This window comes from Lutjanus erythropterus, chromosome 9 (genome assembly GCF_056507025.1).
Source record: "Lutjanus erythropterus isolate fLutEry1 chromosome 9, fLutEry1.hap2, whole genome shotgun sequence".
Lineage (NCBI taxonomy): Eukaryota > Metazoa > Chordata > Actinopteri > Lutjaniformes > Lutjanidae > Lutjanus > Lutjanus erythropterus.
The window spans coordinates 32,504,940-32,532,695 of NC_139325.1; the positions used below are offsets into that span (position 1 = coordinate 32,504,940).

Consider the following 27,756-nt stretch of genomic DNA (forward strand, 5'->3'; position numbering starts at 1 on the left):
CACACCAACAACACATAATTTATAGTACGTTTCCCTTATCTGACATGCTGCTGGCCCAGTGCCGTTCTACGTGAGGGAGGGTTCATACCAGTCTGGCTGAACTGAACCCTGGAGCATTTAAAAAATGTGACATTTACTTATTTGTGTGTTTAGGAAAGAAAAACTGAGGCAACACATTGATTTTGTCCTCTCTAACAAAACAAAACCAGTTTATTAAATGAAGAAAAAGATTAAAGACAACAAATGAAACCATCTTTGAGGAATCAGTGCAAACATACTGCATTTACAGCCTTAGGATAATGATACAATACACAGCATAATGTAATTAAGAAATGTTCTTATAAAAGTTCAGTGGTGTGTACAAGGGCTTGTGTCTATGTAAATTTGCTTCTATTTTCTACTGGCAAAATTTTGCTTATTTAAATAACTTTCCTGTTGAATATGCTGACAGAGGAAGCACCTTATCACGCTGTCACAATGCAACCTTTTTACTGACATTTACTGCAAACTTTTACTGATCATCACTTGTCAGAAAACACTGAGATATTTCTTGCAGGCCTTTGTTTCTGTATGCCCATTGGACAGACTTTAAGACTTTATTGCACCTATAAATATCCATCAAATAACTGCTGGACCCCTCATGCTGAGTCCCTTATCTTTGGTTGAACTTTATCATCATGGAATTAAATTATAAAGATGTTTATCTCTATTGATCTCTCTCCACAGTTCCTTTGGACCAACAGATTGCAAGGTCATAATAGTAATCAGTAATCATAACAGTTCACTAGTTTAATGACAAATGACAAGTTTAAGAATGTATGTTGACAGCAAGGAGAAACCCTGAATACAAAACAGTTAATAATCTGCACTTTTCATTTTACAAGAATGAAAATAAATATAAAAATAATCCAAAACTGACAAGCTGAAAACTGGAGTCTGAGCTGAAATTACACAGCATACGTGGAGTGAAATAAGCCATCACACCAGTGTCAAACATGGAGGCTTCAAGCAAACAACAGAATCATATTTCCACTCTGTTATGTGCATATGTTTTCAGTACACAGTACACATACAAACAAAGGAATAGGAAAGCTATTGTAGGTTTATGCAAACTAATGGAGAAACATTGCTCAGCCATGGTAATAACCATCATGAACTAGTTGATTATTAACTACTGCTAAAGTGCTTTGATGACGTAAACTCGAGTCCAAATTAGCCCTCTATAAAGGCACTGAGAGGGAAGTGTAGGTTTCTATAACCACATTATAATAGCTGCGTCTGGCCTGCGGTCTACGCTGACCAGGTGACAGGTCATGTCTTGCGAACCTGAGCGTAAGTTTGCATGCTGTCAGCACCAGGCTGAGAAATTTGCCTATTCATTCGCTGCAGGTGGGCATCATAGGTGGGGGGTGAGGATGCTGCGGGAGGATTGTTGTTCATGCGGACCTGAGCGTATTCTGAGGTGTCATTCTGTACCTCCATGTGGAGTCTCCCACCATCTTTGTTTTGGAAAAATCTGACATCTGCATAGTTCACGTCCTTGAAAAAGAAAAAGTGAGAGAAAAGAATCTTAGATAACTGATTTACAGTTCAAGGAATCTCATAATCTCCACTTGAAATGAAATGAAATCTGACTTGCATTTACAGTGATATCACATTAGACACAGTAATAAGTCAACCGAGTATCTTCTTCCTGGTTCAAAGTCTAATAGGAGCAGTGTGGTAAACATGTACGGGAAAGAAGAAGCCTCTTTGAATCATCCTACCAACCCTGGTAACAGACTGGCACTGATATATTATGACAAACTAGAAAAAGATAAGATAAAACTTAAATTATCTGGTTTGTTGAAATTGCCATTGAGGAGGTGCATGAGCAAGCCTCCTGAGCAATGTTTGCCATCTTTTGTAAATGTAGAAAATTTGATTTGTCTGCAGATATTACACTGGATCTTTTTTAACAGGTTAGTTACACCAGTAATGTTGTATGCATGTGACATGTCAGAGTTTAAAAACATGGATTTATTGGAAAAAGAAATTAAAACGACAGCCTTCTATAATTGGATCTATGGGGATTTGGGAAGGAACCCACTCTGCACTCCGCAGTTAAAAAAAGAATCATTGGCTACAGGGAGAGGCTGATAGGACATGAAAAAAAATGAATAATGTGTAACTATTTGCTCAGCCTGCGTAACACAGGTGTATCACCATGGGTCTGGCAGGTTAAGCAGATACTGCATGACTGTGGTCTGTCTTACCTCTGACTCACAGAAATACAACACCGACTGGTTGAAACTAACTGTTGACCAGAGACTGAAAGATAAGTTCATGCAAAAGTGGCAAAGTGAGCTGAGAGGTAGGACATCAAACAAGAGGTCAAACTGAAAAAATATTTGCTGTATGAAAATCAAAAGTACAGACAGGCTTTTTGTATTTTTATAGTGAATAATACCAGAATCCTTTAGGTTATTGTAAGATATAAAGGGTTGGATAGAAACCAGAGGATTTGCCATGTTGTAATGATGATTGTCTGGGAGACCAGCATCACATTTTGTTTGAATATAAGAATGTAAACATAAGGAGTTATAGAGAAAAGTATCCACCAAAGTATAATTGATAATTTTCTTATTACAATCAGACAAGAGTTATTTGTAAACTAGGTGCCTTTTAGAGAAATGTCCCGTTACCATGTGCCCACTGAGTCACTTAAATAAAAGGAAAATGAAATTATTTCAGTATTGCAACTTACTAGTTTATCATTACTCATTTATATTACCTATTTCTATTATTTACTATTAACACTACTACTGTTTATAATGTTGATAATAAATAGACTTGTATGAACTGCAGAACTGAAGCTGTTGCCACTCTATGCTTCTACTACTAAAGGTGGAATCTCTACTGTATCACACTGTAAACTACATGTGACAAAATCATCTATTTTGATGATAACCTCATATATGGATCAGGAAATCTATCCTGTATTCCCTCTGCATTATTGTTCAGTTAGGTCTCATCATGACTTATATAATTAATTCATCATCAGTATAGTCACACGCATTCAGACTCAAATGTGGCCATACACTTTGCTAGAGGAACTGAGAATCGTTAGGAGTTTGGCATGTAAACGTGTTTCCAGATTTCCTGCGTAACCTGAGTACTCAGAGTTTCTCAGGTTTCTTGAGTTTATACAACTGTTTTTTTTACCTGATTGCTTGAGTATCCTGTGTTGTCCTGGCCTTCACCTCCTTAAAAACATAGGAAATAAACACTGCTTAGAAGAATTCAATCAAGGGAGTAAAAAATACTGTATGAATGGATGCACACACACACACACACACACACACGCGCGCGCACACACACACACACACACACACACACACACACACACACACACGCGCACACACACACACACACACACACAAAGTCATGCACACACATGAACACACACACACACACACACACGTAACACACTTACTCGTTCTGTTGGTGGTGTTTCTGTGAGATGATCCGTTTGTGTCTTTTCTGTTTAGAGAGGCAATAAGTCATTAGTGTGTTAAACAGACAGGTATTATCTGACTTTATTAGCTTAATGAAAATAACATTAGATCGTATTTGTCTCATAAATGTCATACAATGTAAAAAGTTTAAAAAATGGAGCCTGACATCCGCATAGCTACAAGAAAAAATGTAATACAAAAAACAAAGAACTCGAATATACATTTATTGGTAAGTCTTTCCCACAAAAAAGGCACAGCCTTCACAGTCACAATTATTAATCCAAAATCTATATTTTAAGAATGTTACAAATAATCATTTTTAGTTATAAGTGCAAAAATTTAAAATACTTTCAAACAGGGTTATGAACAGCACTGTAAAGGTTTTGTAACACTGATGAAAAAGGTGGTTTTAAGTCATAACCTGTTTAAAGTTTAAAGTTTACACCTGACAACAACGAACTGTTAAACTATGAAGTTGTACAGTGTCAAAGGTGCAACTCCACTGAAAAATAACACAAAGGATTTTTCTTAAACAACCTTGTCAGAAGACATATCCGGTGGTCGTGGAAGAGATGTTACCTTCTGTTTCAGAAGGGTCAAAGTATTGGCCTGCATCAAGCGAAGAAATCAACTAAGGACAGTGATGAAACTAGTAAAAATGTGTGTGCTGGAGAAGGTTTTTACGCAGCGGCCCGACACTCCCATCATCGGTGCAAGATCTTGGTCAAAAATTTAAGCAATTCTGGACAGAAATAAATGTTGTGACATAGCATGAGCTTAACGAAATGAAGCGATGCAGTAATCAAAGGTCAGGGCAGATCAACAAAATGTTCAGAGCGTGTGACTTTTTTTTGGCCAGGAAGGTACATTGCAACACAGAGGCACGCAACCCTTTGTTGAACATCAACTTTTTGCAGGGTGAGTTAACAAAGTTTAACTGTCACAACATCAACCTGATTCTAGTTCCACATTATCTGCTCTCTTCCCATGCCACGTATAAACTCGTCTGGCATTTCAGATCGCAACACTCCTTTTCTGCAGGGCAGCTGCTGCCCAACTTGTTTTCACATGATTTCCCATCTCCTGACCTCTGACCCCCACCTGCACACACTTTCCCACTTCCCAATTAGCCTTGTAGCATATATGCTGGCCCATTCATTGTCTCCCAAATTGCCTTATTTCATCTTATATTATCTCTGCCTGCTTTTTGGACTTCTGCCCCTTTATCTAAATCCTGACTGGATACGTTTGTCTTACCTGCCTGTTTCTGACTTTTGTCTGTTTCTGAGCGCGACAAAAACTAAACCTTAAACTTTACTTGTCTGGTCTCTGAGTCATTTTGGATCCAAACTTGGTAAGCAAGACCGAAACCATTACATTTACCATCATTTGGTTGATTCTTAATAACAAAAATGGCTTCACGGTTATATCGCACCACTTACTTTCTTCTATAAAAGTAGTACCCTCCACCGCCAGCTGCTCCACAGACGACCAAAACTGCAATCACTATTCCAGCGATGCAACCACCTGGGCAGGGTGGTGATTCTTTCACTTGGACCAAAAAAAAAGGGGATAATAACATGAGTTTTACATTATACATCATAAACACTTCACATCTCTTTTATGTTTAGAGTAAGGACTTGATATCTCATTTGGCAGTCAAACAGTCTATACTTCAGGGACCAAACTGAACTGGTGAGAAAAATTACATTATTATATTATATTTTTAAAGCTCTGTGCATTTACTCGTTACTGAACAAATTAAACATCTGTTTAATCTCTCTCTCTCTCATTTCTACTGGAGTTACACCTCAGGTCTAAAGGTCAGCACACGTTGTCCCTCTCCATAAGGGTGGTGATTAAAATGATCTCAATAACTATCGGCCAATCTCCAAACTAACCTGTCTTGTTAAAATAATCAGCTCAGATTATTCCTTTCAAGTAATTCTGTGTTAAGCCCACATCAGTCTGGTTTCAGAGGAGAACACAGTACTGTTAATGCTACTGTTCTGGTAGTTAATGATATTATATCTGCTGTTGATAAAGGGGAACTGCACTGCACTCTGTTAATTTATCAAAAGCATTTGATACTGTTGACTCATAGACAACAGCGTGTGACTTTGGGAAATGACTGTTCTGTGTTCTTATCAGTGTCAAACAGTGTACCACAAGGTTCAGTTTTGGGTCTGGGCTTTTACATGATTTATATCAAATATCACATCCTCTATAACTAATTGTAATTTACCATTTCTATGTGGATGACACAATTCTGCATTGTTTTTCTAACACACAGCCACTGAGATCCTTCAAACAGGCCTATGATACATGGCAAAATGCTCTCCATAATTTAAAAAATATCCTGAGTACAAACAAGACCAAACATAAGTTATTCTCCAGAGCCAGAGAGACAGTCAGTAATGGTTTTCATATCATAATTCTAGATGGACACAGTATTGAGAAGTTCTCAGAATACAGATATCTTGGTATCTGGCTCGACCAAAAAAACTACATTTCAATTTCACATCGACACACTTGTTATTAAGTCCTCAGTCCTCAGCGGGAAACGGATCATTGAGACTATGGGGACATTATGGATATGTCTCTGCCTCGATTCTCAAACCGCAAGAACATATGTCACTTCCTTATTACTGCTACTGGACTATTATTAGTCCAACAGTCATCATCCAAAACATTCAGCTGATTCGCTAATACTTCAAGTCCCCCATACAAATGCTAATCTTGGAAAAACTGAACACACTTGTAGCCACAGGTCCATTTAAAACATTTGTAAATTATTCTGTTTTTGAATGTAACTGTTTTAACTGTGGTGTGTTGTTGTTGTCTGTTAACTGCATTAATTGTTTATTCTACATATTTATTTTGCTTTGTTTTTGTTTGTTACTCTCAGCATCATTGTAAATGAGGGCATCCCCTCAATGATACCTCAAGATTAAATAAATTTTGAATGAAAATTATATTTTTTTGTGGGCAGGACCTAGTTGGAGGCAAAACACTTCCCTAAACGTATAAGCTAACACTATCTAGCAAGTTCTGTTGGTTTGTTTCTTAAAAATGGCTGAAGAAAAAAATGTGAAATTCTGAAGTTCTGAAAGGGGCTGGTTGTATTTTTCGGTTTCATATGGAAAAATAAATGTGAGAATATTTCCCTTCTCGAAATTTTGCAATATACTTTTTTTTTTTTATCAGGACTCTCACACATCTCCTAGCTTTTGTCTTATCGCATTTAACCGTAGCTGTCTTTGCTTTTTCTTTAGTTTTTTTTGACTAGCAGTGGCAGCTGGTATGCAATAAAACTTCAATTCTGAGCTGCTACTCTGACTGTGGTACCCAACATCAAAGAATTGTGCTATTTTAGCTTGATTATGTGGCCTATTACTCTGTTTGCCTCCAGTTTTTCCTTCATTTTGCTTCCATTTTACACCATGACATAGTCAGGATCTTGATGTTGGCCCAAAAATATTCACAATATCCAAGAGTTTCAACAAAATCTACAGTAAACACTATATTAGTACCTGTTAGAGCAAATTCCGCTGATGATGATGTTTTCCCAGTTACTGCATTCGTGGCTTTACAGTTGTAGTTGCCGCTGTCAGAAAATGCTGCCTTCTTTTCGATCACAGAAGAATTGTGTATCTCCATCCCATTGAATGTCCAGGTGTAATTAGCAGATGGTTCGGACTCAGCAGAGCAGGTTAATGTGAAGAGATTTCCAAGATATACCTCACTGACACCATTGATTTTAGCATTTTCTGGTCCATCTGAAAAATAGATTGTAAAACTGTAAAATTACCGCAGCACTAATAATAAAGAATATAAAGTTTGTTCAATGATTGACTTACAGACCAACAAACAAACATTTCAGTAGTAAACTGTTATTTATGGTATTGATTTTCATTTTGAACAGTAAACGTACAGTTAACAACCATGTTGTATTCAGGTTCAGCACTGCTGACAGGGTTGATGATTTTACAGGAATATTTTCCACTGTCTGTTCTCTTCAGAGGGTGAAAAGACAGCACTTTGCTCTCATTGTAAAGTTTGATGTTGTCATCCAGGATCAGATCTGAGCCATCCTTCATCCACCTTCTGGTAAGGTTGGAGCCGGCAGCGTCACAGGTTAAGTTAACAGACTCCCCCTCAATCATCACGTCTGTTGATGGCGTGACAGAAGCACCTGATATTTTCTCTGTTGAGAAACAGATCATTGAGTTATTTTAACATTTACATATTTTCATACATTTTTGAACAAACAATACTTCAGCCATCTACATGAGTGGAACACATGACATAACAAGATAGTGTGTCACTTGACTCACTGTATAACAGGCACAGGCAGTCTAAAGGTGTTACAGTACACCAGGGTATCAAAGAAAACATCCAGATGGTATGACTTTCAATACCGTCAAAAATACAGACGCCACTCTTTCTATTAAACTGATGCTGTATTGAGGTGATGTATTATAGTGTGCAGCAGGCACCACTAGAGGCCAGTCTTTCTATATGTGAACAAGGCAGCCAAGCCAAGAAAGTTACAGGACTAACTAATAAAAAGCCAGATGAGCCAGCAAGCAAACACTGCAGACTACTAATTAGTCAATGTAGCATGTAAATTGAGCTGAGCGAACATGTTAGAGCAAATGGCAGAGAGTGATGCTGACAGGAAAAGGTAAGGCAGTAAATGTACAGTGTAGGTTTGAGTTTGTCAGTGAACAAAAGTTGCAGCTTCTCAGATTTACAGTAAAGCCTGTGAGTGTATGTTTTTTTTCCATAAACACTAAGAAATTAGTGGTTGTTTCCGTTTTGTCCTCACTTTTCAGCACCAGAGGTTGCTGCTCAGCTGTTTTCCAACTGCATGAACAGTGTTGCCATGACAATCAGCTCTGCCTACGTTTAGGGAGTAATATCTACAGCGTGGTAGAGTCAAGTTGAGCAAGTTTTACACAAATACCTCATTAATTCCTCTGTAAAATGTCAGGAAGGTATGAAGGCACCACCCAAACTTACTGTATAAATAAACAAGAAGAAACCGGCTTCTTTAAAACAGAGTCTATTACAACTGACTGAAAACAATCAACAAGTCTTTTGCCACATAATGTGCTTTCCATTTGATCAAATGTCAAAATGACAAATTCTTTAACCTGTTTTTGTCCGCTTGGAAGCAGTTTGAACAATGGAAACCTAACCTCTGTTTGTTTTATGAAGTTGATATAGCAAACAGCTGCCATTTTTAGGTTAGTACAGTTGTGTTTCTTTTCACCTGATAAATCTAAGTTACTCTCTTGCCAGCTCTGTTTTTTGTCTCCACCAGCTCCTGAGGGAATTATCTGGTACTTTACCTAAAATGCTCCACTATGTTCAACAGCTAGTCTCCAACTTTATTTGTCTGCTGTTTGTTGCTGGGCAGGTAAACTGCAGTGAACTTTGCTTAAAACTGCTGCCTGCTGTTGACAATAACGCTACAAGAGTGAACCAAAACAGTCAAGCTGTGGGGCGTAAAACCAAAACAATGATCTAAATGATACTAAAACAGGTTGAAATAAGCAAATTATCAAATCACAGTTTTTGCATGGCCTTTTATAATCAGTCTTTGTGACATTTTTATTTCAGTTATTTTACTCATTCCTGGATGTCACGTATTATTTATCAATATTAAGTTGCACTGATTTGAGTACACACTTTGTCAAGACAATCCATACTTACCCAGTACAGAGACAACTGATGGCTGTGATGTTTGATATCTCAGAGTTTTGTTGTTAAAGGCCCGACAGCTGTAGTTACCACTGTGACTCATTTGAATGTTTATCAGTCTGAGCTCTGGTCCAGTATCAGACCACGGGTTTCCATTCAGAAACCAGTAAAAGAAGGCAGAGGGGTTTGAGTCAGCTGAACACATCAGGGTGATGTTTGATCCTTCTTCGTGGTATTTTTGTGATGGAGATATTGCCATATTTACATATTCTGGGCCGTCTACATTGTGCACCATACAGGGAGTAAAAAAATCACCAAAGATGAGGTTAGCTGCTTGGTGAAAATGATATATGACATATAAAGTAGCTCAGTACCAATCTGAGTATACAATCAACCTGGAAGCTCAAAGCTGCAGCTCTGAGCTCTACAGTATCGAGCAAGCTGCATGCATGTTGTGAAAAATAAAGAGTATACACATGCAGGTTAGTCACTCACAGCTGATGGAGAGGTTTACTGGATCACTGGTACCAGTGCTTACAGGGTTGGACACGTGGCACCTGAATCCCTGGTCATTACGGGTCACATTGAATATAGTGAGAGTGGAGTTTCCATCAGTGAGCTGAACTCTGTCACTTTCTGTAACCACAGAGCTGCCGTTCAGCCAGAGGAAAGAAAGCAAGGATCCGGTGGAGGAGCAGGACAGACGGACAGAGCTGTTGAACTCCACCAAGTCTGTGGTGTTTGAAGTTACCACAACATTGGCAACACGCACTGCAGGTGAAAAACACAGTGGTTTTATATTCACCACCTTTCTTGCCAAAGAAAGGGAACATTGTTCAGCAGAGGGAAGAAAGAGGTATTGTATCCCTTTTTAATACTAATGTATGATCTCAAAGAACACAGCCTCCAGGACCGATGGTGACCAGTTTGACAACAGGAAATATGATACTGATGTGGGTCCAAACCCAAACCAGTCAACTAATTAGGCAGCTAGCTCCACAGCTAACCAAGTTAACTAGCTAACGTGAGCCACAGACAGTGGTCAGCCTACTTTAGCTACAACTAGCTAAATGCTATCTGTCCATCAAGTTACTTGGGAAGCTAAATCACCTTGATACTGTACTCTGTCGTCAAACCAGCCTTATAACATTTAATGACATCTTCATGACAAGTCCAAAATCTATCACTTTACTTGAGGTCAAGAAAAATATTCATGACACGCTTAGAACTGACTCATGACAGCCAGTGTCAAAACTAACTACAAATGACAGAATAATGTAATTTTAAAACATAAAGATAAACATGATAATAATAATGTCAAGTTGTCATGATAAAGACTTTCACAGGTGTGTGACTGTCTTGGTTAATGCCATGTTCTCATAGCAAAAATACCTCAATGTCAATTTTGCAGTAAGAATGACATAATTGCCTGAATGACATAAATAGACTCCTTCATGCTCATGATATTTGTCATGACATGGTTATGCACACCCCTTTAAATAAAATGTTAGTGTTTAATTGTTATATCTTATCGTAGTCGATGACCCTACAGGTTTATCTAAACTATTTTCGCCACATCCACATATAAACACAAGAGGTAAACTTTCAAGTAATTGTTAGTTATAATCAGACTGAATGGTCAATCACTCCACACTGAGCTGAATAATCTGTAACCAAACTAGATTACTGTGAACATACATTCAACATATAATGTGTATTTAAACGGTGATTGTATTTAACAATGACTGTTCTCAGTTTGGGTTCAGTCAGTTCTGTCAGTTGTGTTCACTGTCTACAACATTTGCTGAGATACTAATCTGACGAGTTAGATGGTTTGTTACACAGAACCATCTGTGAAGTCGTCTTTAGAAACTGTTTGGAAAAGGACAGGTACTTTAAACAAACACTTGGCAGATGATTGAATGAACCATCCTTCTACCGTATCTAACATGAGCTGATTCAACCAATCAGATCAACACTTTCATGGATGCCTCTCACTGTCATCACACCTAAAACCACACAACAACGTAGCAGCCAGTAGTCCCTCCTAGACGCTCACTGGCATAAATGGATAAATTGAAGCCTGGGAAAATTGATTTTTGCTTGATCTCCTGATCTCACAAATCTAACTGCCTCACAAGGAAACTGTGCTACACGAAACACCAGAAAATGATTTGTTATGAAATTATGTTATGACCTCAAATGATTTTCATTCCGAAACACATCAGTTGTCTCTGTATGAGCAGAAATTGCTGAATTATCTTGAGTGTAAACATACATTTGTTTTGTTTATTTTTGTTCCCCAAATGTTTAGTACAACCTTTTTTAAAAAATAAGAATGTTTCATTCGCTACTATAGATGGTATTTGCCTAAATAAACTCGGTTTTATCTTTACTTATTATATCTAAAGAACCTTTTACTCAAACTTACTCAGTACAGATACAGCTGAAGGCTGAGATGTTTCATATCTCAGAGTTTTCTGGTTAAAGGCCTGACAGCTGTAGTTTCCACTCTGATTCATGTTGACGTTCATCAGTCTTAGTTCTGGTCCAGTATCAAGCAGCTTGGCTCCATTCAGAAACCAGTTAAAGAGGGCAGCAGGTCTGGAGTCAGCTGAGCAGGACAGGGTGATGTTTGACCCTTCCACAAAGTATTGTTGTGATGGAGATATTGTCAAATTTGTATTTTCTGGGCCATCTGAATGTAGAGGAGAAGATTACAAATATCACCTAAATGTAATTTTACTTACATAAACAATAAAAAGAGAATTACATGCAGCTTGATTAGTTTCCACAGCTGCATTATTAAACAGAAAAAAGAACCTTCTGTAGGATCTAACAGAAGAGTCCTGCATTAAACACTTCCTAAATGACACTGACTGTATAATGATTTAATGCTGTAGATTACAGTGATATTATCCTGGAAGGTATTAGGTTGAAAAACGAAATTCTAATATTTTGTACAACTCATTGGGGAATGAAAAAAACCCCAAACAAACAAAAACTAGTTAGTAAGCTGTAACAATAATTTAAACTCTGATGTTTTCAGATAAAGTACTGATCATGCAGGTTAGTGACTCACAGCTGATAGAGAGGTTTATTGGATCACTGGTGCCGCTACTGACAGGATTGGACACGTGACACCTGAATGGTCCCTGGTCATAGCGGGTCACATTAATTATTGTGAGATTGGCGCCTCCATCAGTGAGCTGAACTCTGTCACTGGCTGTAACCTCAGAGCTGCTGTTCGTCCAGAGAAAAGAGACAGGAGATCCAGGGTAGAAGCAGGACAGACGGACAGAGCTGTTGAACTCCACTAAGTCTGTGCTGCTGGCAGTTGCTATTATGCTATTATTAGAGACTGGCTCTGTGTGTGAAGAACAAAATGGTTTTATAGTCGCTAAAACATAACAAACATACAACAGAAGAAAACACTGCAGTGGCTGGTAATGAATACATGTTTATCATAATAGTGACAGGAATTACAGCTGTTTGAAGGGAACTGAATCTTATGACTCTGTTTCTTTTTGAGATATGTTTAAAATAACAATTTTAAGAATAATAAGTAAATCAGCTTTTCAAAATAATAGTACTTTGTGCAAAAGGCCCATAGTACAGCCAACTTTTGACCATCAGGTGTACCTTAAAACCTGTAAACTCAGTGTAGCCATTGCATGTCTTTTTAACACAAAGTTGACATCAAGACTTATGATCATACTATTAAAAATAAGGATATTAATCACTGACATTCAGTGACCAAGTGAAATCATTCAAATCTACTTATGATGTAGTAACTTGGAAATGTCGTTATCAGGAGAAACCATCCTAAAAATTACATTAAGTAATTTAAGTGTGAAAGTTAATTCTTGACTTTGGAAACATTACTTTAAAAATGTTTACTTAAGGTACACTTAGTTTCTTGCTTCTTTCAAAACTTTAAACCTCATCTCAGATATCTCAGTAGTCATTAGTCGTCATGGAGATAGTTCAGTTCTCATCACATGACCAAAGTATGAAAAGGGGGTTTCTAACTCCTGTCTCAGTTCAAAGACGATACATGATGGTTCAACAAAACCACCTATGATCCCCTGTGATGACAACTGAACAAATTCCATCCTCTGATGAAGACCATGAGATGAAGTTGAAATTGTAGAATTTGTCAGAGTTCAGTACATTTGTACAACTTCCAATTCCAACCCAATTATTAGAACAGAAACAATATTGATCTATTTCTCAACTGCTATGCATGATCTCTATTCAGCATTGAAAGAGATGCAACATGTGAAACATTTGCTCACCATAAACCTTCAATGTGGTGCTTCCAACCACCTGAGGCTCTCCAGATGGTGCAACAGTAACTCTGTATCCTCCACTGTCACTAAGAGCCACATTCCTGAGCTCCAGAGATCCAGTAGACATGAAGAGGGTGATCCTGCCTTCATACTCTGGTCCAGTATTGTTCACTACATTAAAAGTGATTATATTTTTAATACCAAATGTCCAGCCCACAAATGTAATTGGTTTTTCTGATGGAGTCAGTGTTGTGGTGAACATCACCGTCCCTCCCACAGCTGCATTCAGAGGACCGTCTGGCAACAGACCATCTCCTTTGGTTAAACCTGGAGGAGACATACAGCTCTGAGAATAACTCTCATCAGTTAAACACAGTACAATACAAAAGAAAAACACAAAAATAAAAAGCTCCTTGCTGTGAGTTTTACACGGGTTGGATTTGAAAGGTTCATGACTCTTCATAGCCTAAGTGACTGTAATCTTTTCCATAAAACACTGTTATGAATGTCTAGTTATTAAAATGTTATGGAAATTAAGTCTATCAAGGTAACCTAGTTAACAACAGATCATGTCTATTAGACGGTTCATACAGTAAACGATATATCAGCTTAACTGTTAAGATATATTTAAAAAAAAATAAATAAATAAAGCTACATTTTTACCACAAATTAATTTGCACATGCCTCGGTAAAAAAAAATATTGTTCCCAAACCACTAAGGCTAACTTTAAATTATTTGCCTCAGCAGTTTCTCACAGGTATGATCCGCTTTGACTTCAGGAAAGCACGGAGGGAATAAATCAGCAACAACGTCAAAACTTAGTCCTACAGTTTAGAAAAACAAGCAACACGGAAATTAAAACTTATTTCTTACCTGTAAAAGTCACAGAGACGATACACAGTAAAGGTAATAAATCCATTGATCTGTCTTTGAGAGAAAACCTGAGAGAAAGTCTACCGTCAAACTTTGACTACACAAATGAATGAGAGCCTCCGTCAGCTCTTATTATATGACTCAGTGGACGAAGGTACCGACCTGTTGATGGACAAACTGTCTGCATAATGAGATAAACCTTTTGAAGCTGCAGTCATGTTTTAAAGCTGCAAGACATCTCCCTCTTGTGGTTGAATTGTGTGTTGGCACGTTGATGGATAATGAAGTGAATTCTACTGTGGATTAAAGTTTTTCTCAGTAGTTTATCCTCAACTTTCTCTAAACTCTAACTGAAATTGTCACAACTGTTTTATGGAACATGAAAAAGGTAGTAACTCACCCAAAATATTTCTTTCAAGACTCAAAACCTAAATTTACCAGTACCTCCTAAATGAAACCCTGTTTTGGTTTGTGAGTTGTACTGATCAAGAGCTGTTTTTTCCACCATGATGCCACCCAACCAAAACAATCTCTTTCTCTGTTTTTCTTTTACTTTTTTGTGAACACTGTCATGACCGGTTCAAAAGGCCATGGAAAATAAGGGAGAGACAAAAAGACTGAGCAAAAAGCATTTCAATAAATTAACAGACTTGTTTACAAAAACAAGTTATAAAGGGATGAGAGGTGGAAGGCAGTAGAATCGGGGGTGTAGGTGAGCTGGTGTGTGGAGAGTGATGTGGTGCTGGAGACTGAAATGATAAAGAAACCAAACAAACTCCATGACACAGGAGCACCAGACAGACACACACATCAGAATCGGCAACATTTGGTGTCAAATTGTTTATTTAAAACTTTTAGAATTTTAGCTTTTAGAATAGAATTTATGTTTTCTTTCAACTGTTTGTCACCAGTTTCAATGTTACGGTGGTCTGCAGTTTTAGGCAACTCATCCTTTGTGCACAAATCTAACAAATCATCAGAGCTGCTAAAAAGTAATTGACTTAAGTCGTTAAGATTTTACGTTTATTCCAATTAAATGCACATTATCAGCATGCCGGCTGCCCCAAAAGGCCAGAGTGAGAATTGAAAGGAGTGTTTCCCACTATCAGCCTAACCAAACACCTAACTAGGCTTACTCCTAGGCGGTGGTGCTGGTGCACTGAAAATCACTGGTTTAGAGGAATGACCGAAACACTGGCATCCACAAAAAGCAAACAACCAGAGATTTTGTTGGCTAAAATTATGACTCCAACTGGTAGTTTTCATAAGTGTTTTCACAAGTGTCTTTGATCTTGGTTTTTCACACTGTTCAGTAGGTAAGACGAGATTCTGTCTGTTAATGTTATGTGTAGGTATTAATATATTTTTTTGAATAGTGAGCCAGCATTTCTGTTACACTGTAAAATTTGAGACAAGTTGAGCTGATAACCAAGCTAAGCAAGCTTATGCTAACTTAAGCAGTGTTTGCAGCTGTGGGCTGCATATTGTATAGAAGAGCAAAATACTGAACATGCGCTGCTGTTTTGATCAGCTCACTTAATAAGGCCCTAAAAAAGAGAGAGCACACATCGTTTCATATTGTTATGTGTTTTAAAATGTTTAGGTGGTGCATGTTTAAAAATTAGTAAGTTTTAATCAAACGTGAACTCTTTATTTTAGCATACTTTATTTTCCATGTAATTTTTAGTCATTTGGAAAAGTTGTAACCACCTTACAGTGTTCATATGGGTGTAACAACTTACTAGTGAGAGAGTTTATGTCCAACAGTACATACAAGAGTTGAGAACACTAGTTACTGTTAAGAAGTGTTAAATTTTAACTCCATTAAGAGTAATAACTGAAATAAATTAGTGCTAAGGTAACAACTCTCCATAAAGACTTAAATTAATACTCTGTGATGTGCATCCATGCTTCAAGACAGACAGTCTTGATTTTGCTGTGAGAGCTGAACAACTATTCTATTTTTGCAGACAGCTAGATTCTGCACCGTCTCTTCATTCACTCACTTTCTCGCTCACTGAGACAAGGAGGAGGAATCTTTTATATTTCCGATGAATATCTTGGTTTTGAAAATTCATTTTGTGTAAAAATGATATAGCTGAAGTAGCTGGAACAACATTATACATGGTATCCTCTTCCTCTCTATCTCTCCTGCGTAACCTCAGTGTGATTTCTACATAAGGATGTTGATTCAGTCATGCTTGGTTCATCAAAGGAACAGAGCCAAACCTGAGTTGGCTGTGAGAAGAAATAAAATGGGGATCCATGCATTTAACTTGTTATGTTCAGACTACTGCGATCCTCTTTTCATTGGCCTAAGAAATCTTCATTACACCATCTTCAAACTGTCGAAAATGCTGCTGCTAGGCTCTTAACACAGCACAACAGATGGTCATATAGCACACCTTTTTACCTATTTTAACCTCTATGCACTGGCTTCCTGTTAATTTCAGAATTAATTTTAAAATATTGATGATCACTTATTGAGCTCTAAAGGCTCCACAGTACATTGATGACCGACTGCACCTCCACAGTTCAAGCCAAGCCTTTAGGTCCCTTAGGTGAATCTCAGACAAGTTTCAAGATCATTCTTTTCAGTTGGTTGCCCTTAAGCTTCAGAAAACTCTCTCAATAAGCTTGATATCTTGAGACTGTAGAGTCTTTTAAAAATCTGAATTTGGATAGCATATATTTTAGATTATATGCTGTGTTCCATTCTTGTTTTGTGTATTTGAGTTTCTTTCTTTGACTGTTAAGCACTTTGGATTTTTCAAAACAGTTACTGTTTTATGGGGTATTACAACTCTGTTCCATGTCTGCAAAATATAGTAGCTCAGCCAAAATAATTCATTCATGTTTTAAAACCAGGTTATTGTGTCAATAATTTGACCAATGCCACCAAATTGAGAAGTTGTTTTCTCATAGTGTGAACCTTACTGGTCAAAATGTTGAAATGTTGACAGTCAACCCTGGAAATGTTTCTTGAACAAATCTATGTTACCTTGCACTTTTGTGTTGACACTGACTGCACCATACAAAAATGACAATTTTTGTCTATCTGAATGCTAACGTGTATCACACTGAGCTTTTTAGATTCAGATTTCAACAGTAAAAGTTTAGTAGGAAAAGACAATACTGTCAATATTGTAGTACACAGAAAAAATATACACATTTATATGTGCACAGTAAATGTATTTGTGTAGCAGTGTGTGGGTAGGTGGGTAAACTGGCTTATCCATCTTGTTTCCACTCATTGAAACAATACAGTTGATACAGTTGATCTGAAAATCAATAAATAAACTCTCACCTTCACGTAAGTAAACCCCGTTCATCACCTCTTTGATGAAGGCATGTCCTGATTTGCTGATGTGTTGGTCCACATCATTATTGCTCCTACATCAGTTGATGTTACTTTCCAGGTACACAAACTCAGCCATGTTTTCTAGGGCTTGATCCTTGATGCTCGGTCACATTTGGTGTTGACCCTCAAGACCTTGGTCTTTCTAGTGTTGATCACAAGCCCCAGTTGTTTGCTGTGTTGCTGTAGTCTGTTGGTCTTTAGTTGTATTTATGTATGTGTTCCTGAGATCAGTGCCAAGTCGTCTGCAAAATCGAGGTCCTCTAACCGTTGGAAAGGAGTCCATTGTAACCCAAACACATGGTCATCCACTGACATTTTCATTGTCCAATCAATGGCCATGAAAAGCAGACGGCCTTGAGGTAGTCCTTTTTTAATGTGGATAGTGTCAGAGAGCTTACTGTTTGAGATGACTTGGACTGTGAATCCATCGCATATGCATTTTATTAGGTTTGCCAGTTTCATGGGTATTCTAAAATGTTGGAACAGCTTCCACAAGATGTTATTGTCTAGATTGTCAAAGCTTTTTTAAAGTCAACAAAGTTTATGAACAGTGATGACTGCCATTCAATGTATTGCTTGACAATTATTCTGACTAATGCAATGTGATCTATACAGTTCTGGAAACCTGCTTGTTCCTTCCTCAGTATCTTGTTGAGTGGTTCTTGTATCCTATCCAAAATGATCCAGCAGATAATTTTGCTGTGAAGTGAGAGAGACATGATGCCTCTCCAGTTTTTACATTCACTGAGGTTCGTTTCTCAGGAATTTTAACACTGGACAACTCCTCCTCAACCCAGATTCTATCTTACTAGCTGCAGTAACTTTACTTCCAGCCAATCTTGTTAGACACCACTGCATCTGCATTTCTTCTGTGGGTTTTTGAGGAGGGGGATGTGGGCTGATGCAGAATCAAAGTGGGTCGATGATGATGCATCTCACTCTGGCTCACTGTTTCACGTCTAAGCCAAATAGCTTAGCACTTATTCCAGACTTCTTCTGTGATCACGGTCCAGCTGAAGTGGCTGGGTGACATGTCTCAAGGTCCACTGCACTCCCTTTTCCCATATTTCTGTCATCTATCATGAAGATGTACCTGCTGTATTTCACCATGCAACCAGTGTTTGCTGAGATATAAACTAACTCTAGCCTCAGTCTTTTAGCATTAATGTTATATCATGTACACAGCTGCTATGTTACTTTACATATGCACTTACACAGGGTTCTTGTTTTAAAACATGTCACATGGAAACATTAGAGCATCAGTTGGAGACTTCTCAGCTGACTTAAGTCGAGTTAACTAGCATTAACTTACATCAGCCAGCTGCATTTACGAAATCTGCTTGTGAGTCATCAGCTTAGCTGACAAAATCCACCAGTCAGCTAGAAATGAGAGGCTGCTTTTATCTACTTATCTAAGAAATCACAGACCTCATCTTTCAACAATTGTTAAATCAGTTAAATCTGCCACAATTATCACCATAAACTGCATAAATGTGGTGTAAGAATTGAAAGTTTGGCAGGTGTAGCAACAGTAACTAAGGAGGTTGGTGCTTAGCGAAGGGTCAGTTGTTCCCACTCTTCTGTGCACGTATCAAAACATGCACAATTTTCTTGAATGATACAGAAATTCAAATCTTTTGTGAGTGTTACACCCCTTGAACAGGGGAAGAGATAACTTGAATTAAGAAACAAGTAGCGACTGTTCAACTCTCAGGTCTGCATATTTAATGATTTGTACACAGTCCGAGAGCACCCCCTAGCGACTACATACCGGATTCGGCATTACTCGTAACTTCCCCTTTCAGTTCCCTTCAAAATAAGACACCAAAACAGCAGCAACACGAACACAACACCACTACAACAAATCCAACATTCAAAAGTGCACTAGTCTATACTGTACTTTAAGTACCCACCACATGAGCAACCCTTAAAAATCTTTGGTTATCTTTTTAAAAGCTTCTCTTTGAGTATATTGTTAATGATCAACCAGGTTTAATCATTATGTGTGCGGAGGTATGATAATGGAAAGTCCCCAGTGCACGACAGTCTACTTCCTTGTTCTACGGTCATACGCTGAAAGCAGCACGCATTAAGCTGAAAACAACAAAGCGAAAGTGAAGTAGTGTGATTCTTCTTTTGTCATACTTGATGATACTGCAGATGAAATGGAAATTATACACTTAATTATCTTGGGAGTCTTCTCGGGTAAGTATTTATTCACTTGTTTCTCAAAATGTTATCATCAGTTATTGGTGTTTAAAATCCCTATTCCGCAATGGGAGACAAAATTTTACAGCAATTTGATAGCTCAGTTTTTTCACATAAGATGGTGTGAGGTTCTCACTGATAGTAATATCAATAGTTAAAAAGTAAGTGATACTTTGAGTAGTTTTTACTTTGTACTTTTACTTGAGTGTTTTACTTTCACTTGTGTTTACTTGCACTGGTTTTCTGTATCATGGAACTGTTTCGTTTGAGTCCAGTACTTCTTTCTCATAGCATGTTAGTAGCATAAGAACACACATCAGAATATACACTGAACAAAAGCACAGCCTAAATTTTATATATAATTTATAGCAAAAGTCAAGCCAAGGGTAAAGAGATGCATCAGAATTTCATTTAAATTTCAATAAATCAATTAATATTTAAGTTGTTAAAGAATTCAGTCTAAGATTTTATCTGCTAGTATATAATATAAAAGTAATTCTCAGAGCTGTATGTCTCCTCCAGGTTTAACCAAAGGAGCTGGTGTGTTGCCAGACAGTCCTCTGAATGCAGCTGTGGGAGGGACGGTGATGTTCACCACAACACTGACTCCATCAGAAAACCCAATTACATTTGTGGGCTGGACATTTGGTATTAAAAATATAATCACTTTTAATGTAGTGAACAATACTGGACAAGGGTATGAAGGCAGGATCACCCTCTTCATGTCTACTGGATCTCTGGAGCTCAGGAATGTGGCTCTTAGTGACAGTGGAGAATACAGAGTTACTGTTGCACCATTTGGAAAGGCTCAGGAGGTTGGAACCATCACACTGAATGTTTATGGTGAGCAAATGTTCCACATGTTGCATCTCTGTTAGTGCTGAATGGAGAGGACTAATCATAACAATTGGACAATAAATAAATATTGGTATTATATGGTTTTCAAATGATTTAAACTTGTGAAACCATTTTGTTTTTCACACACAGTGCCAGTCTCTAATATAATAGCAACTGCCAACAGCACAGACTTAGTGGAGTTCAGCAGCTCTGTCCGTCTGTCCTGCTCCTCCTCTGGATCTTCTCTCTCTTACATCTGGATGAACAGCGGCTCTGCAGTTACAGCCAGTGACAGAGTTCAGCTCACTGATGGAGGCTCCACTCTCACTATAGTCAGTGTGACCCGCTATGACCAGGGACCATTCAGGTGTCACGTGTCCAATCCTGTCAGTAGCGGCACCAGTGATCCAATAAACCTCTCTATCAGCTGTGAGTTACTAACCTGCATGATCAGCACTTTATCTGAAAACACCTGGATGCAAACATTTGCTTGTTTGTGTTTCTTCTTCATCATCATTATAGTGATTTACGAAAGGTTTATCACAGGGCTGTTTTATGACATTACATTGATACAGCCTTTTGTATTTTGTGCCCCTTTTTCTGCAAAAGGGAAACTGAAACAAGGGGTCAGGAATCTGCAAGCTAGGTGCCACTAAATGCGACACACAGGTCCTTTAAAAGATAGCTTTTCCATTTACCGTCAGTGCAACTCAACTATCAACAGAGATTTAGAACTTGCTGTACTAGTAGCAGCTAATTTAGCCTTGAGATTCTAGCCTGAAGCAGAGGTGGAGCAGGTTACAGAGGTCTGGTAACCTCACAACTCTACACCCTTTGATTTTTTTTTTTTTTTTTTTCATTTCAAACTTGTAGCCTTCAGCTCCAAATTATGCTGACTCAAATGACACCACTTGAGGCAGTTTATCAGACTTCATACAAGTCCCTCTGGAGCCATAAAAGACTTTAGCTTTTCTCAAAAAAATAACCAGGGACATATTTTTCAAGGACTCTGATCCCCACTCTTCAAAAGAAGATCAGTAATAGACACGGGCATTTTCTGGACTTTTTTGGACCTGGACTTCATGGCCTAGAGACAGAGACTATATAGACAGCAATGATAATTTTGATAAATTAAGCACTATGAAGTAATAGTTACCATTAATTTTACAAACCCTTTTCACATGTGCAGTTGTACCCCAGAGTTCCCCTTTAACCAAAGCTTGAGAGCATGTTTGCTGCATCAACATCTGTCAAACAGGAATGTTATCCAACCAAAGATATCAAGGTGTTACTCTTACGGTAATATAAAAATAACTGAGTATTTACAATTAGCCAGCTGTGAAATCACACAACAGGGAGAAATGATTGGATGTTTTGTTCACAGGTATGATGAAACACAGACTTTTGTAATAATCATGCTCTTGTCCTCTTTTTTATGTAACACATTCCAGACACATCAGACTGTTTGGCTGGATGCATTGCTGGAATAGTGATCACGTGTTTGATTGTCAGTGGAGCTGCTGCTGGTGGAGGGTTCTATGTTTATAAAAACAGGTAAGTGTAAAATAACTTAAAACTTTATCAGGGCTGTTCCTGGTTAAAATTCTTCTCAGTGGAATCAGATTTGGGCATCTTATATGAATGTTCGATGATTTGTCCTTTTTTGACAGTGCACCACCTAAATGAGTTTGTTTTACCACTTCGACTCACGTTTAATGCCTTTCTTCGTGATCTCTGGTGTAATATCAGATGTTGACACAGTCATAGAAATGAAAAGTGTGAGTTCTCTTATAGTTCAGTTATAAAGTCAGTGGATCTGCGGAGCTTCTCTCTTCAGGCTGCGTCACCTGTTCTGCGCACTCATTTATGCCATGAATTAAGGATTAATTTTGATCAAACCACAGTTGCTAATTGTTGGGAAAGTGGAAAGATGAACCAAGACTTTCTTGGTGAGTTTGATTTAGTTTCTGTCAACTCTGAATTAAGCTAACGATGATGCAAAAGGATTGGCGAGTGTGGCAAGAGCAATTTAACAGCTGTTTCTGGCAAAAAAAAACCCAAAAAACAATAAGGTTTCCTTTCCTGTCCATAATGTTGTCAGACATTAACAATCTGGCAACAACAACAACAAGCAAACAAGCAAGCATCACCTGCTTTGCACACCCTGCAGGTGCATCTCTATGAGGTGTCTGACAATGTGACACTCTGCTCTGCATTTCTATCACTCTTCTCCTCTTCCATCACTGCCTCATGCCTGGAACACCTCCCTAGGTAGGTGACCAGGTGGCATCCTTACGAGATGCCCGAACCACCTCAACTGTCTCCTTTCCATGCAAAGGAGCAGCGGCTCTACTCTAAGTCCCACACAGATGACTGACCCTATCCCTAAGAGAGATGTCAGCCACCATCCTGAGAAAACCCATTTTGGCTACTTGTGTCCACAATCTCGTTCTTTCGGTCATGACCCACTCTTCATGACCGTTGGTAAGAGCAGGAACAGAGATTGACTGGTATATCAAGAGCTTTACCTTCTGTCTAAGCCCTCTTTTTGTCACAACAGTGCAGTAAAGCGAATGCAATACTGCTCCCACTGCTCTGATTCTCTGGCCCATCTCACTCTCCATTGTCCACTCACTTGAGAACAAGACCCCGAGATACTTGAACTCCCTCACTTGGGGTAAGGACTCATTCCCTATTCGGAGTAGACAGTCCACCTGCTGAGAACCATGGCCTCAGACTTAGAGGTGCGAACCGATCTAGTGAGTGCTGGAGGTCACATACCGATGATGCCATCAGAACCACATCATTTGCAAACAGCAGCTTTGCAATCCTCAGGCCACCGAACTACAAACCCTCCCTTCTACACAGCACCTCTCACAATGTCCCTCAAGGAACGCAGTCATAAGCCTCCTCCAAATGCACAAAACACATGCAGGCAGCAGAGATGATTACTGGATTGGTTAAGCTGAAAGCACAAGTCTTGAGATGGAGACTGAATGGGTGTATAAATGGTGTGCAGGTGGAAATCTTTTAAAAAATTACAATACTAGTAACAATACAGGACCCTTCAAGTGATACAGAGACCAATAGAGTAGTGCATTTGATACCTTTTTTTTTTTTTTGCTTCATTTTTCTATAATGGCATGAACACAAAGGTTGCTGCAGGACAGGAGGGAGAGCCTGGATCAGAAATGACAAGAAAGTTCATACGTGGCAAGAGAAGAGACTTGATTGAAAATGTGGAACTAAACTCAGGTTGACATGACAGTAAGACTATTTATGCAACTTCTAAGTATGTCGCAGTCTGTTCTGAGCATCTGAGGGAAAGTTCCGCTTTTAACTAACACGTAGCAACAGCCAGCAGAGGAAGTGAAAACCACAAACTCTTATCTACACATCACACACAAAACACTTGAGAAAATGCAACTTTAAAGTTGAGCCACTATTGCTCAGAGAAAGTCTTACCCCGTCAGGGTTAAAAATGGGTACATTTATCTGAATCAAGGCTATAGACCCTTTTACAGTTTGTAAAAGCTGTGCACGCAGTGTGGAAACAGAGGAATGGCAGACCACAACAGCTTGTCAGTGGGTGCTGCAAATATGAGCAGTTTTGTTTGTGTCCTCTGTCCAGTCAACATATTTAACAGCTTGCAGTCATAGACACCGCCGATTGCTCTGAAACGGCTGTTATCCTGCCGGAAATCTGCACAACGTGAGTTGACCAGTGGAATATCGATTCTGACAACCGTGCATGAAACAACCAGACATTTAGGTGGTGCTTTTTGGTGCGGAGAAACCATCTAATTCAATGTTTGCAGCTTGATAACCCATCTGGATGACTGGGGGTGACAGCCAGTCCTGCTGCCGAAATGTGCATGCAGCTTTTTGGTGACGTCGACTGTAAGAGGGTATACAGCCCAAAACCACAAATCACAATGCACCTCAAAGTGCTTCTACAAATAGATGTGTCTCAATTAGGTTTATTAATTAGAGTTTGTTGATGGCAAGCAGAGTTTGCACTACACAGTAATGTTACTCCATTATATCTTTGCGTAGCAAATAGATGCTTGCTGAATGTTAAATATTGCACCTTTAACCCTCTGAGTTCTTTATCTTATTATTACTGTATTAATTAACTTAACTTACTCAGTTATTTTGTTTATAAGTTTATACACTTCCTTCATTTTTAAAAAATAAAATCCCAGTTAAACATTACCCAAACATTACATAGTTTACTGTTTTCAGTAGCATCTGATTGCATGACCACATTTGAACAATGCTTTATTTCTAACATTTAGATTAAACAACAAGTCTCGACCACGTTCTGGTAACAGAGGTAAGTATTTATCTGATCTTACTTCATCTCACACTTGGATTATCATATATATAACAAGATAATACAGAATAAGACAAAATATGTCACAATTATACAAATTGTACTTGTGATTAATCTATTTTAACACAATTATTTTTTGCCTAGAAGGAGAAGAAAGTGTGAATGAGAACACTTCAATGAGGGAATAAGACGTGTTTTGCTTTTAAGGTAAGTTTTAAACTTATTATTCTGATTTAGAGAAAAATGATCAAAGTTTCTTGAGGAGAGAAGCACTTAAGTGTTTTCTTTCCTGTAGGTAAATTAAATTATCGGTTAGAACTACTATAGGCCAACAATTACTGACCATGCAGTCTAGTACACAGTTAATCAGAACAACTCTTTGCTTTAATCAGTTGTTTTTTGTTCTGCAGATGATCAGAAAATACACTTGAACACACAAAATCTTCATCTACACCAAGACAAGAAGAGACACCAGTGTTTTGAGAGGTGATACTTTTTCTCATCTATCTGTAGGCTTTACTGTAAAACCTAACAGTAAAAAGTACCAGTGTATCTGAAAGTGTGATTGTCTGACACCCAGAAACATAAATGTCTAACTTCCAAGTTGGAGCCCCACTGAATAAATGTTCAGTAAAATGATGTAGAAACTTGATTTTCAAAATATATATATATATATATATATATGTACATATCTACACACTACAGTGACTTATGGAGCTGTTTTTGTGAGAAAATTTTACTTCCACTTCTAAAAACGACAAACTGGAAATAACATAGATTGAGGCAAACAGGCCACATTAGATCATAATTAAATGGATCCCAATGCTAGTTTTCACTCTCAAAAGGTTGAAAATGTGTGTACATATGCATATGATGGACCGCAAGCTCATGATTATCAGGCTATTAGGAAAAATAACAGTCACAGGGCAGGTGTCTTGGTGAATAAACAGCGTTAGCTAACAGCTGAATGTGAATGAATGTCAGTTCCCTGATAAACTTTTTGCTTCTTAGGTGCTTGTGTAATCAGTGTCAGACAGACCGTTTTAGGCAGCAGTGAGATCCTGCCTCTTCACCTGCGAGTTCGTGCACCTGTTGCATGCACAAGCATGGTCACCGTGAGTGAAATGCACTGTAAAACTAGGTAAAAAAACACCAACTCACTGAAAGATGACCACTCAGACTCACTACCACCTACTTCTGCACGTAGGTCAGAGGCAGGCTCAGACACAGTGAGTTCCTCTTCCTACATAATAGGATGCAACATAAAAAAAAAAAAAAAAATTAAGAGTCTTGCTCAATCAAACCATCGTTTGCTTTATTTTTTTCTGTCCTTGTGTCCAAAAACACAAGCAAACAATTTCTTATTTACTCGTCCAGTACAGAGCAACATGTGCATTAAATGCAAATCTAATCTTCACTGTCCTTTTATCATGTAGTGCATACAGTGAGTTTATTGAAGCAGTTTCTGAAAATGTCTGCTGGTAACAGGGTTTGATAGTTTATTTGAAGTTTTACACCCTGTGCACTTTTAAATTTAAATTTAACAATACACTACTGAACTTAAGTGATGAGTGTGTTTGCATTAACTGAAGCAATGAAATTACTCATAATTTTGTTTTGTGAAGTGTTGTTTTGTATTAATTTTGCTTTTTATCTGCATTTCTACCATGTACATTTAATGTTTGCTTTTCTTCTTCTGTTCTCCTGTTGTGTCCAACTTCAACATTGTAAATAGAAAAATATTTGGTTGAACAGTTACATCAAAATACAAAGGTGTTTTAAGTCGTGTGGTTCTAACAGCAACTGAATAGGTAACTGTTTTTCTTGAATGATTATATTTGATCTTTTTTTTCCATTTACATGCAATAAACAATACAAAAAAAAAAAAAAAAAAATCAATGTTAATGGTTGAATGAATTTGTGTCTCCAGAGTTTTCTCCTGAGTGAAGCTTCAAGGACAAGTGGAAACTCATCATATTTAAACAGTTGTAAATATTTGACTCTTGTCCAGATTTGTGAAAAAAAAGTCCAAATACTGTGTTGTAAAATGCCTGAATCATGAGATAAATCCTCTGAAGCTGCATGTTGGACCAGACGGTCCCACAAATTTAAAAAGTTTATATTGTGTAATTGACTGTATGAGTTTGTACAAGAATCAGTTTGCACAATCTCGGGTCATGACTCAAGTAGGTGCATGAATTTTGGCAATGAAAGTTAAAAGGGTGTGTGGCGTATTTCAACAAATTACAATCCAAGCTTAAACAATTAAAACAAATCAGCCATATGTCATACAGAGATGATTTTTTTAGCACATTCACTGAAATGTGACAAACATTGTAAAATCAGAAGTCCATCTCTCCATACTTTTGAAATTTGAAAAAAAAAAAACACAGTTTAATGAAATCTGTCTCTGCTTTCTGCCTGTGAGGTTCTTCCTGGCTCAGCAGCCAGTGGGCGGAGTCAGAGAGGACAAAAAACTAATTAACTAAATAAACTAATAAACTAATTTCATCAAGCACTTAACTAAAAATGCTCCATGTGTATGTCCTTAATGATTAAGAAATTGGATCTTGTTTATCATTTTATGGACCCTAAAGATGTCTGATGAGTGGAAACGCCCTGTTCCACAGAACTTCCTTTTT

General features: G+C 38.0%; 2 protein-coding genes across 2 annotated transcripts in view; one reads left to right on the plus strand and one right to left on the minus strand.

Annotated features, from left to right (window-relative positions):
* Positions 1 to 1,311: 1,311 nt before the first annotated feature.
* Positions 1,312 to 13,853, minus strand: LOC146321877 (cell adhesion molecule CEACAM5-like). The gene is made up of 11 exons (XM_084725867.1): positions 13,505 to 13,853; positions 12,289 to 12,573; positions 11,638 to 11,904; positions 9,702 to 9,977; positions 9,219 to 9,485; positions 7,432 to 7,704; positions 6,938 to 7,276; positions 4,940 to 5,048; positions 3,476 to 3,522; positions 3,205 to 3,245; positions 1,312 to 1,539 (listed from the first exon to the last, which is right to left on the minus strand). Exons 1-11 carry the CDS (start codon positions 13,836 to 13,838, stop codon positions 1,312 to 1,314), a joined length of 2,466 nt encoding a protein of 821 aa, XP_084581993.1. The 5' UTR covers positions 13,839 to 13,853.
* A 5,891-nt stretch (positions 13,854 to 19,744) lies between these two features.
* The window catches only part of LOC146321878 (cell adhesion molecule CEACAM5-like), a 35,408-nt gene continuing 27,396 nt past the window's right edge, over positions 19,745 to 27,756 (plus strand). Inside the window, exons 1-3 of the mRNA XM_084727175.1 lie at positions 19,745 to 19,938; positions 20,464 to 20,784; positions 20,929 to 21,207. Coding sequence (XP_084583301.1) covers positions 19,899 to 19,938; positions 20,464 to 20,784; positions 20,929 to 21,207 — 640 coding nt within the window. The 5' untranslated portion in view covers positions 19,745 to 19,898. The remainder of the gene's footprint in view (positions 19,939 to 20,463; positions 20,785 to 20,928; positions 21,208 to 27,756) is intronic.